The sequence below is a fragment of the Hyaena hyaena genome, unplaced genomic scaffold, assembly GCF_003009895.1.
Source record: "Hyaena hyaena isolate Hyena2069 unplaced genomic scaffold, ASM300989v1 scaffold_94, whole genome shotgun sequence".
Classification (NCBI taxonomy): domain Eukaryota; kingdom Metazoa; phylum Chordata; class Mammalia; order Carnivora; family Hyaenidae; genus Hyaena; species Hyaena hyaena.
This window is the reverse complement of record NW_024080726.1, coordinates 711,910-724,250: the sequence shown is the minus strand read 5'-3', so window position 1 is coordinate 724,250 and position 12,341 is coordinate 711,910. Positions and strand designations below refer to the sequence as shown.

The 12,341-nt window shown below is 45.0% G+C and overlaps 1 protein-coding gene across 1 annotated transcript; it reads left to right on the top strand.

Moving 5' to 3' along the window:
- Positions 1-1,249: 1,249 nt before the first annotated feature.
- LOC120233612 (TAR DNA binding protein) lies at positions 1,250-9,843 on the top strand. Its single transcript, XM_039234951.1, has 6 exons — positions 1,250-1,434; positions 2,381-2,632; positions 5,143-5,306; positions 6,448-6,588; positions 7,331-7,501; positions 7,907-9,843. Exons 2-6 carry the CDS (start codon positions 2,395-2,397, stop codon positions 8,435-8,437), a joined length of 1,245 nt encoding a protein of 414 aa, XP_039090882.1. The 5' UTR covers positions 1,250-1,434; positions 2,381-2,394; the 3' UTR covers positions 8,438-9,843.
- The last annotated feature ends 2,498 nt before the right edge of the window (positions 9,844-12,341 follow it).

The window sequence follows — 12,341 nt, the reverse complement described above, 5'->3', positions numbered from 1 at the left end:
TGGCACAGAGGGTGGCCCAGGGTGGAGGATGGAACACAGCTTCAGGGTCCGACAGACCTGGGCGAGCAATTTATGGGCTGGGTGACACATTTGGGCAAGTGTGTGACTTCAGGCAAGTCACACGGCCTCTGCGCCTGTTTCTTCTTCAAGCAAAATAGAAATAATAAGACTACCCTCCCTCTCAAAATGGCCAGGTGGGTAAGTTATGATGACTCAGGCCTCCGCGCTTTATTCAGTGCTTTGAAACGTTAGTGACCATCAGGAGCCACGCGCCCAGCTCTGCCGTCCTGTGTGTCGGGCTGCCTCTGTGTGTCTCTCTGCCCTTACCCTCTCTTCCTTTATCTCTGCAAACTGATTCATGCATCATCTGATTAATATGAACAACAGACACCAGACCTTGCAAGTCTTCATATTTACTCCCTGAGAAGCTGTAAAGAGGTGGCAGTGGGGCTTCTCCAGTCCAGAGCCAGGCTGCCTGGGTTCAAATCCCGGTTCCACCAGTTACTGGTGCTGGGAGCTTGGGCAAGATGTGTCCTAATGTAGATGAAGTACAGTGTTATCATCAGAGGCCTGGAGCTGGAATATGTTAGCATTAGGGTTAGGGCTCAAATCCCAGGTCCACCATTTACTACCCCAGTGACTTTATGCAAGAGAGTTAACCTCTCTATGCTTCAGTTTGCCCCTCATCTGTACAGGCAAATAGAACCAGTAGTGTCTAGCACACACAAAACTGTAGGTGCAATTAGATATGTGAGTACTTAGAAAACACCTTGCACACAGTAGGTTCTATCATTGTCTATTTCAACGTCATTCTTTCCAGCTGCGGAGATTGGCTACGGGAGGGAGGAGTGAATGCACTCGGCTGGCTTTTTAGACAAAGGGGTCTGAGATCCCCGGCTCGCTCAGGCCTCCAGAAGGTCCACCGGACCCCGACCCGGCTCCCAGCCCCGGTCTGGCCCCGCCCCGCCCCGCCCCACCTGGCGTCGCCCGGCCCCGCCCCTCCCCTCCTAGCCCTGCCCCTGCGCTAGTCTCGCGCACTTTGAAAGTGCGCGAGCTCGGCCGAGACCCGGGGCCGACGGTTGGCCGGGCGAAGCCATTTGTTACGCTACGTGGGGGGAGCTAACAGCCCGCGCCTCCAGATTTTTTTCAACTTTTAGCCTTTCAGGCCCAGGTGCTGGTTTCACTGTCGCCTTAAAGCCGCTCCGTTTGCCCAGCCTCCCGGCGGGGATCCCTGCCGCTCTGGGGAGAAGGCCTTTGTGCCTCGGTGCGGCGTCCTTCCCCTCCCGACGGGGAGCCGGTGGGAGAGGACGACGCCCGACGGGGGGAGGAGGCGGCCCTAGCGCCATTTTGTGGGAGCGAAGCGGTAGCTGGGCTGCTCCTGGATCCGTCGCCGCTTCGGGCTCCCTGTCGGGCTTCCTAGCAGCGGCCTAACGGGTGAGTCGCGGACGCTTTCCCCCGCGGACGCCCTGGGTGTCTCGACCTCCGCACGGCGCGGCCCGAGGCTGACGCGGCGGCTTCCGCCCCCGCCCCGGGAAGGGAGCCGTGGGGCCGGGGCCGCCTGGTCCTGCCCGAGCGGGCTCGCGCGGCCGCGGCGTTGGGGGCCTGGCGCTGGGTGGCAGCCGGCGCCCCAGCCGGGAGCAGGGCCCGCGGCGCTGGGCAGCCCGAGGCGGAGCTTCCGGGCCCGGGCAGTGCTCTGTGCCTTCGGCGCCTCGCACGCCCGGGGATGCCGCCAGCCTAGGCCTGGTGGCCCTGCGTCTGCTCGGGCCGCGCTTGAAAACCCCTCCCTCGGCCGCCACGCGCAGGCTTGTGGGAGGTGGCGGCTCGCGTCGCGAAGGACCTGTCGTCGCTGTCCTTGCTCGAGTGAGGGGAGCCCCCGGAAGTCCCCCAGTGCGGAGCCGGGAGGAACTTTGGTTCCTGCTCTGTGCACCTGGCTCACCGCTGCCATTCCTTCTCCAGGCACAGCTTCTGCATCGCGCGTTCTTAGGGGCATCCGCTTAGGTTCCCACACGCGTCTCGGCCCCCGGGATGATTGTTTACTTCTTTCTAGTAGCGTGTATCACGGTCGTTATAAAGTAACTGCTTGGTTGCCATCCTCTCTGCGTATCCCCGCCCCCCACCCCGCCCCTTGTAGCCCGCTTGCCGCCTGGTTTCAGTTGAGCGTCCGATGCCAAGTAGGCACGGCGCAAGTGATTATAGCGGGAATGAACTAGCAGAGCATCCTTGCCTTTGCCTCGTTTCAGTGATAACCAACACGTGTAAGAGCCCAGACCGCAAAAAATTCCCCGGAACGTTGACAAGGACGTGGTGGTAACCAGGTGATTGTAAGGAAACAATTACTCTGACCCGAGTGTCAGTCATTAATGTATCTTTTTCCTTTAAGAAAAATCAGAAAAGATGTCTGAGTATATTCGGGTAACCGAAGACGAGAATGACGAGCCCATTGAAATACCGTCAGAGGACGATGGGACAGTGCTGCTGTCCACGGTGACAGCCCAGTTTCCCGGGGCCTGTGGGCTGCGCTACAGGAACCCGGTGTCTCAGTGTATGAGAGGCGTCCGGCTGGTAGAAGGAATTCTGCACGCCCCCGAAGCTGGCTGGGGAAATCTGGTGTATGTCGTCAACTATCCCAAAGGTTTGTGGCCATTTGGCTTTGCAGTACCAAAGTGTGGTCTCGTTTGTTTCTCGTTCTAAGTCAGATTGTGGCCTTGTTTCATGGCGAAACGCCTCCTCTGACCCGAGTGTTTCCTTAAATGTTAACCGTTAAACTAGATTGGGATGCTGCTAGTCTAGTGAAAACTGGAAATACAGAACGTTTTTTCAAAGAGAAAACTATGGGGGGGGCGCCTGGGTGGCTCAGTCGGTTGAGTGTCCGACTTAAACTCAGGTCATGATCTCATGGTTCGTGGGTTCGAGCCCCGCATTGGGCTCTGTGCTGACAGCTAGCTCAGAGCCTGGAGCCTGTTTCAGATTCTGTGTCTCCCTCTCTCTGACTCTCCCCTGCTCATGCTGTCTCTATCTCGGTCTCAAAAATAAATAAAACATTAAAAAAAAAAAGAAAACTATGTATTATGTGAACAGAAGCTGCTAAGTTTAACGTCAAATTTAAGGAACTGCTGAGAGTGCTTTGCAAGGATCAGCCTGTTGTAAATAGATCCAGGTGCCCCGATATTTTATTTTGGTGTTTGGTCCTTGCAGGTTTCCATCAGTCATTCAGTTAATCTGCTGTTTTTGCCCCTTAAATGAACATCGATTGCAGTAACCCAAATCTGAATGAGTGCACCTATAAGTTGGCGTTTTCATCGTCTTCTCCGAGCCTCTTTTCACTGTTCTAAATCTAAAAACAGGAAACAAAAAATGGTGCCAAGGAAATAGGTACATTTTAGCACCAGGAATTTGCTGCTGTTGGACATGTCTGTGTTAGTTTTGTTAATATTCGATACTGCAACAAAGTCTCATTTCTGGTTAGCATAGGATACATTGGCTTAATACTTTGGGAACATTTTTGACAGCAACTTGGGAGGGGGGGTTGGTTGTTTATTGTATGATGTTTCTTGAGACGTTGGCTATAGATTAGTATTTACCCAAATTTAAAATGTCACGTAAGGGCACCTGGTGGCTCAGTTGGGTAAGCTCTTGATTTTGGCTCAGGTCATGATACTGCAGTTCTTCGAGCCCCAAGTAGAGCTCTGCGCTGACAGGAGGCTTCTTGAGATAGATTCATTCATTCATTCATTCATTCTCTCTCTCTCTCTACCTCTCCCTCCTCCTCCCCTCCCCTCCCTTCCCCTCTCCTTCTCTTTTCTCCCATCCCTCCCCCTCCCCCTTTGCTCCTCCCTCTCTCTGCCCCTCCTCATGCTCATTCTTTCTCAAAATAAATATTAATAATAATTAGCATTAAAAAATAAAGTGCCCTTTAGATGATGATGTGTCAGTGTAGCTTTATCAGTTGTAACAAATGTACCCTCCGGGTTTGGGGGGGTTATTGATAACGGGGAGAAGCTATCCATGTGTGGAGGTGAAGGGGACATGTGGGAAGTCTCTACCATCCCTTTCCATTTTGCTCTGAACCTGAAGCTGCTCTAAAAACTGGTCCTTTTTATTTATTTATTTTAATTTTTAAATGCTTTATTTCTAAGAGAGAGAGAGACAGCGTGATCAGGGGAGGGGCAGAGAGAGAGGGAGACACAGAATCTGAAGCAGGCTCCAGGCCCTGAGCTGTCAGCACAGAGTCCCACGCGGGGCTCGAACCCATGAACCGTGAGATCATGACCTGAGCCGATGTCGGACGCTTAACCAACTGAGCCACCCAGGCATCCCAAAACTGGTCCTTGTTAAAATCTCATTTAGTTCCTCTCCTCTTCCTTTCCAGATACTGGGAGGTTTTTTGTTTGGTTGGCTTTTTTTTTTTTTTTTATGTTAATATTTGAGAGAGCAAGAATGTGAGTGGGGGAGGGACAGATAGGGAGATGCAGTCTGCAAAGCAGGCTCCAGACTCCAGGGCTCTAACTCACAAACTGAGATCATGACCTGAGCCTGAGATCAAATGCCTAACTGACTGAGCCACCCAAACACCCCCCAAATACTGGTTTTGAAAAATAACCTACGATTTTGTTTTTTATTACAAATCAATGTGAGTTCACTGTTGAAAGTTTAGAAAAGAAAGAGAGAAAATCGAAATCACCCTAAAATCCACAGCTGGAGATAAAAGTTGATTGTGTTTTGGTCTATAACTTTTAACAGGCATTAAGATAAGCAAATATGTCTAGTGGGCATAAAGATAGGACAGCGCTGTTTTTTAACCTGTTTTTTTTTCCTTCTTAAAGTGTTTTAAAGTCTAAGGGAAGTAAATTAGTTTTGTTTTGCTGTGCCTTTTGAGAGGCGAGAACAAACCATTGTAATCTTGAGACCCTGCAGAACAGAGGTGGGAGAGAGCCCCTGCGTTAGCACCAGAAAAGCCCGTCAGCTGCTTGCTCCATCCCTCATTCTGTCTCTGAGAGCTGACATCACTCTTTGCCAAAAGTTTTCAGTATCTTACTGTTCTTAGAATCCTTTTGCTTACCGTTGGTAGGTGGTAGGAGTTCAGGTGTCCTAAGAAGTGTTAAATGCAGAGTTCACTGAGAGGTTTCTGCTCATTTTGTTCAGATAACAAAAGAAAAATGGACGAGGCAGATGCTTCTTCAGCAGTGAAAGTGAAGAGAGCCGTCCAGAAAACCTCTGATTTAATAGTGTTGGGTCTCCCGTGGAAAACAACTGAACAGGATCTCAAAGAATATTTTAGCACCTTTGGAGAGGTTCTTATGGTTCAGGTAAACTTTGATTTCGTTTGATAGTTTTTCTTTTCCAGTGAATTCTTTCCCCAGAATTCCTGCAGTTGAGTGAAACTGCCCATTATGCTCAGCAGACAGTATTTTTGATGTTTGTTACATATAAGCATAGGGGATGCTGAGAAGGAATTTGTGCCCGGGGCACCTGGCTGGCTTAGTTGGTGGAGCACGTGATTCTTGATGTCAGGCCCCATGTTGGGTGTAGAGCTTACTTGAAAACAACATTTGGGCGATACTGTTTCCCTCGATGCATATATCCTGCAGTGGCTTACGTGGTTCGGAAAATTTTTTAAAAAATTTCTTTACTTTGAGAAAGAGAGTGGAGTTGGGGAGGAAAAGAAAGGGAGAGAGAATCCCAAGCAGGTATGGAGCCTCACACAGGGCTCAAACTCAGGACCCTGAGATCATGACCTAAACTGAAATCAAGAGCCAGGCAACTAGCTGAGCCATCCTGGATACCTTAAAAAAAAAAAAAAACACACACCTTTTTTTTTTAAGGGAGAGCCACGTGGCTGGCTCAGTTGGAGGAGCATGCAACTTTTGATCTCCAAGTTGTGAGTTCAAGTCCCATATTAGGTGTAGCGATTACTAAAATAACTTTTAAAGAAAGATAAAAACACTTATTTTCTGCTTTTCCACCTTAAGAACATAAATATAAGAAGTGGTGCCTAGGTGGCTTAGTTGGTTAGGCATCTGACTTCGGCTCAGGTCATGATCTCGCTGTTCGTGAATTTGAGCCCCGCGTCATGCTCTCTGTTGTCAGGGCAGAGCCAGCTTCAGATCCTCTGTCTCCCTCTCTTTGTCTGTCTCCCACTCTGTGTGGGCACATCCTCTCTCTCTCTCAAAAATAATTTTTTTAAAAGAATGTAAATGTTAGATCTAATTTATTTTTGCATTGTAAAGCAATTTGTTAAAATTCTGTTCCGTAACATGATTATTAACATGATCTGGATTCAGCATTTACTCTCGTGTTGCTTTTACCTCAAGAATAACTTGGTTTAAATTTTAATTAAGCAGCTCCATCCAAGTGAAACCATTCAGATTACCAAGGAACTCTGAGGGGGGGGGTGGGGGGGCTCTCTGTCTGTGGTTTTATTAAATTTCAATGATTTTTCCCCCCCAGGTGAAGAAAGATCTTAAAACTGGTCATTCAAAGGGGTTTGGCTTTGTTCGTTTTACGGAATATGAAACCCAGGTGAAAGTAATGTCACAGCGACATATGATAGATGGACGATGGTGTGACTGTAAACTTCCTAATTCTAAGGTACTTTTTTTCCGTCTATTTTGGGAATTTTTGCTGACAAAGCTCCCTTAGAAGACACTGCAGAATAACATATTAAGTGCCCTTGGAAAAGGTAGTGGCGGGGTGTATTCCTGAAACGTTTTGCCTCGTTAAAGCCTTAGGACTTTAATGCGTGCTGAATATTTTATGTTTGTGTGAAATATTTAGTTTATTATCCCTCTAACTAAAACTTTGTTCCTTTTATTCTTTTTTTTTCTTTGTTACTTTTGGTGAGTGAATAGTCTCTCATATAATTACATGTTAAAACACAAAGACCGTCAGAATACATGAATCTTGTTGCAAAGGCCTAATTTGTTCCTGCAGGCAAGACTTATTTGGAAGGTTAACCGTCTTTGCCAGGGCATTCCTCAGTCATTGACTTTTCCGTAATCCAAATAAACGGTCTTGAACTTTAAACTTTAAAACGTTGGAGGCACCTGGCTGGCTCCGTCTGTAGAGCCTGCAGCTCTTCATCTCAGGCTCATGCATTCAGCCTCGTGTTAGGTGTAGAGATTACTCACAAATAAAATCTTTAAAAAAAATTAAATGTTTTTCGCTGAAGCGTTAAAGAGAAGCGCGAATGCAGGAAAATAAGAATGTACCTACTTTTTAATGACTCGTCAAATATAAAAGGCAGATAGCTTTTGTTACCTCCTCTATCGTAATGCTCTTTCCATTGCTCATAAAATATTTCTCGTGTTTTTCTTTCCTTCCGATCTGGCAGCAAAGCCCAGATGAGCCTCTGAGAAGCAGGAAGGTGTTTGTCGGGCGTTGTACGGAGGACATGACTGCCGATGAGCTGCAGCAGTTTTTCTGCCAGTACGGGGAGGTGGTGGACGTGTTCATCCCCAAACCATTCCGGGCCTTTGCCTTTGTCACGTTCGCAGATGATCAGGTACTTTTCTCTTTAATCTAATCGTAGTCCCGACTATTTCGGTAACTTGTCTGGAAGTTTTCCCATCCGACTGATGGCCATCCTCAGCTAAGCTTTCTCACCTTGTAAGCTACGGGATATATGTGGGTCTGGATAGTTGTTGTCGTGGGTCTGGATAGTTGTTGTCATAAACCCTGTAGGTATTTTTCAGAATGTGGCATTTAACTGGGAGTGTTTTATATCTTTTGAGAATAAGCTGAAACATCCCTGCTGCTGTGGCTACTAAAGTCCATTCTTTGGGTTTAAATGAAATGAGCTTGTTTTTCCTCCCGCATAGACACTGGCTTGAAATCTAAGTTTGATTGCTGCTCTGGTGCATGAGCCAATGGTTTGATTTCCTTTATTTACATCCCCTGTTTCTTGTAGGTTGCCCAGTCTCTTTGTGGAGAGGACTTGATCATTAAAGGAATCAGCGTCCATATATCCAATGCCGAACCTAAGCACAATAGCAATAGACAGTTAGAAAGAAGTGGAAGATTTGGTGGTAATCCAGGTGGCTTTGGGAATCAGGGTGGATTTGGTAACAGTAGAGGGGGTGGCGCTGGTTTGGGAAACAATCAAGGCAGTAACATGGGTGGAGGGATGAACTTTGGCGCTTTTAGCATCAATCCGGCCATGATGGCGGCAGCCCAGGCAGTGCTGCAGAGCAGCTGGGGCATGATGGGCATGTTAGCCAGTCAGCAGAACCAGTCGGGCCCGTCAGGTAATAACCAAAGCCAAGGCAACATGCAGAGGGAGCCAAATCAGGCCTTTGGCTCCGGAAATAACTCCTACAGCGGTTCTAATTCAGGTGCAGCAATTGGTTGGGGATCCGCATCAAATGCAGGGTCGGGCAGCTGTTTTAATGGAGGCTTTGGCTCAAGCATGGATTCTAAGTCTTCTGGCTGGGGAATGTAGATGTTGGGATTGGTATAGACTGGTGGGAATTCAAATTTTTCTAAACACATGGTAAGTATATTGTAAAATACATATGTACTGAGAATTTTCAGAATTGGTTTGTTCAGTGTGGAGTATATTCAGCAGTATTTTTGACATTTTTCTTTAGAAAAAGAGGAAAAGCTAAAGGAATTTTATAAGTTTTGTTACATAAAGGGTTGAGATATTGAGTGTTTGAAAGTGAACTGCTGTTTGCCTGATTGGTAAAAAAAAAGAAAAAAACCCAACACACTACAATTGATATCAAAAGGTTTCTCCTGTAATATTTTATCCCTGGACTTGTCAAGTGAATTCTTTGCATGTTCAAAGTGGAAACCATTGATTAGAACTGCATTCTTTTCTCCTTGTTTTAATTTGAACCCCACCATCTGAATTTTTCCTTAGGAAAATCTCCTTTTTTGGAGATCATGGTGTCACAGTGTTTGGTTCTTTTGTTTTCGTTTTTGTTTTTTAACACTTGTCTCCCTTCATATGCAAAAGTACAATATGAAGCCTTCATTTAATCTCTGCAGTTCATCTCATTTCAAATGTTTATGGAAGAAGCACTTCATTGAAAGTAGTGCTGTAAATATTCTGCCATAGGAATCCTTCCGTCTACATGCTCTCTCATTCAAGACTTCGTCATCACGCTGCACAGGCTGCGTCTTTGACGGTGGGTGTCCCATTTTTATCCGCTACTCTTTATTTCATGGAGTCGTATCAACGCTATGAACGCAAGGCTGTGATATGGAACCAGAAGGCTGTTTGAACTTTTGAAACCTTGTGTGGGATTGATGGTGGTGCCGAGGCATGAAAGGCTAGTATGAGCGAGAAAAGGAGAGAGCGCGTGCAGAGACTTGGTGGTGCATAATGGATATTTTTTAACTTGGCGAGATGTGTCTCTCAATCCTGTGGCTTTGGTGCGAGAGTGTGCAGAGAGCAATGATAGCAAATAATGTACGAATGTTTTTTGCATTCAAAGGACATCCACATCTGTTGGAAGACTTTAAGTGAGTTTTGTTCTTAGATAACCCCATTAGCTGGATGTGTTAAGTGAAATGATATTTGTATTTCCCCTGCCCTTTTGTCAACTGCTGTGAATGCTGTATGGTGTGTGTTCTCTTCCGTTCCTGATCTGTAAGTGTGGTCCTGTGAACTGAAGCTGGTGGGTTGAGAACATGGACTGAGCTTGTGGTGTGCTTTGCAGGAGTACTTGGAAGCAGAGTTCACCAGTGAGCTCGGGGTGTCGCCACGAAGGGTGGAAGTTCTAATGTCTGTCAGCTAGCCCTAAGAATGCTGTTTGTTGCAGTTCTGTGTCCTGTGCTTGGATGCTTTTTATAAGAGTTGTCAATGTTGGAAATTCTTAAATAAAACTGATTTAAATAATATGTGTCTTTGTTTTGCAGCCCTGAATGCAAAGAATTCATAGCAGTTAATTCCCCTTTTTTGACCCATTTGAGATGGAACTTTCATAAAGTTTCTTGGCAATAGTTTATTTTGCTTCAAATAAACTTATTTGAAAAGTTGTCTCAAGTCAAATGGATTCATCACCTGTCATGCATTGACACCTGATACCCAGACTTAATTGCTATTTGTTCTTGCATTGTCCAAAGTGAAAAGTTTTTTTTTTGTTGTTTTTTATTTTTTTTCTTTTTAAATCTAGTTTTTAATAAGTCTGGGTGACCACACCTAAAATGGTAAGCAGTACCCTCCAGTTTTTTATTAGTGCCTCTGTGCATTTGGGTGATGTTCTATTTACATGGCCTGTATAAATCTCCATTGGGAATCATGCCTTCTTAGAAATATTTGGGGAAGTGGGGAAAACAATGTCGATGATTTTCAGGTGCTTTGTAGCAAAGCATAGCAGTTGAAAAGAAGGGCATGTCGGCACCTTTCTAGAAAGTTTGGGATTTGAAAAGTGGAATTAATTGCAGTAGGGATAAAGTAGAAGAAACCACAAATTTCTCTTGTGCCTGAACTCCATGACAAAGCCGGACAGCTTTAAGAACTGGCAGGGTGGGGTGTCTGGCTGAAAGTTAAGCGAAATGGGCTTTGTCCTCCACAGGTGGGGGGATAGAGTGATGTTGAATCAAATTGTTTACAAACTCAGATAGACTCTCACGGCGCATCCCGTGCAGTATGTAAAAGCAATAATCTACGATTCTCTGTTGTACTTTCTATGTAACGGCTACTGTGAGAGTTGCGCTTGTTTTCTGCTGGAAGAATGTTAATGTTTCTGTGTCAGTAGTTTACCTGATGCCCTTACCTGGTTAGATGACGATACCTAGGTTTGTCATTTTGCAAGTTACATGTTTTAAGCTTTTAGAAATGAAGTCGTCCTTTAGACTTGTGATCACCACGTTGTTTCGTTACTCAGTTTCCTCTGTAAAAGGATCTTGCGTTGTTTTAATTTTTTTCTGCATCTCAATTGCATGATTTCCAAACCCTGTACCATCTGAATTTTGCATTTTAGCACTTGCACTGTTACTCAGCAGCAGTAACATGGTAACACTTAAAATGGTATTCGGGGACCTCCAAAGACTAAACTGACAAGCCTTCAAGGAGCCCAGGGGTAAGTTCACTTGTCAATGGCATGGTTTTAATCCCTTACTTGCACTTGTTGTGAATCTAGTTTCCAGTCTTAGAAGGCCTTCAATGTGCAGCAGCCTTCTGTTAACATGTTTGTGGTTCTAGTGGCTGTGGGTATTTAATTCTGCCCGTAAGATTAAAATAATAATAACAATAAAAATAGAAAGAAAATGAAGTCTAGAAGTAAAACTATTTGGCAAAGATTTGTTTTTAAAATTAAAAGTCTATTTGGTCATCTCAATGCATTCATTCTTAAAACGTTTTTGAACCAGTTGAATAAAAAATTTGTTGCCACCACAGTTTAGTGTCTGGAGTCTTACTGGAAAAATTCAATTTCTTTTTTATATGTGACAAAGGTGATGGAAAGTTACTTTGGAAAAGTCCTAAGAAGCTCCCCCTTTGATATGCACAGGAGGAATTCGGCAGAAACTCAAAATGAATTTTTACATGAGTGGTAAATATTTGGCTAGAATGAAACCCGGTTAAACGTTAGCTATTAAAACTTTAAGGAGGAATAGCCAACCAAGATGACATGAGATCTTTAAGGGTAGGTCAGCTTAAATAGGTAAAATGCCTTAGCCGCTTGATAATTCCGAAGATGGATGTGAAAATTAGAGTAATTTGTTGTTGTTAAGTACCAGGAGAGTAGCTCTTAATCGTGTATGAGTTCTGTACTTTACTCAGCTATTGTGATTTGTGATCTGTTGTTGAAAGATGCCCAAGTATTTTCGTGTTCATTGTAAGGAAGGATAAAAAAACACTACAGATTTATCTGTATCATCGTCACTTAGTTCTAATGTCGTATTTCTTCTTAAGGAATTGCCACATTTGATTCAGCTGTCTTCTGAATTTGACCCTTATTTAGGTTATTTCCAAGTGCCCAGAACATCCTCACAGCTGAATTAAGTTCTTAGCCTTGGCATTGCTAGGTCAGAGACTGTGCATGCTCTCAGGGCTCTTCAAATGTATTGCCAGGTTGTCCTTTAGAAAACTTACGTTGTCTTTGACAGTGTAAAATAGTGCCGTTCTGTGTTTTGATGGGTTGTTTTTGGGGTTTTTTTTTTGTCTACCAGTTTGGTAAATGAAAAATTATATCTCACCAATTGATGGCATTGGTTTTGAACATGGGAATCCGTCAGTACCTAACCTGAAGTATTGATGTTTCCATTTTGTTTACAAAAGCACGATTCAGGGTTATCCCTGAACGAGCGCTACTATAATATATAAAGCTGTTTTAGAGACCGATAAGAACAAGTCCCCAAACAACGGAAGAGCAGTCCGAGAACGTGAACAGGTA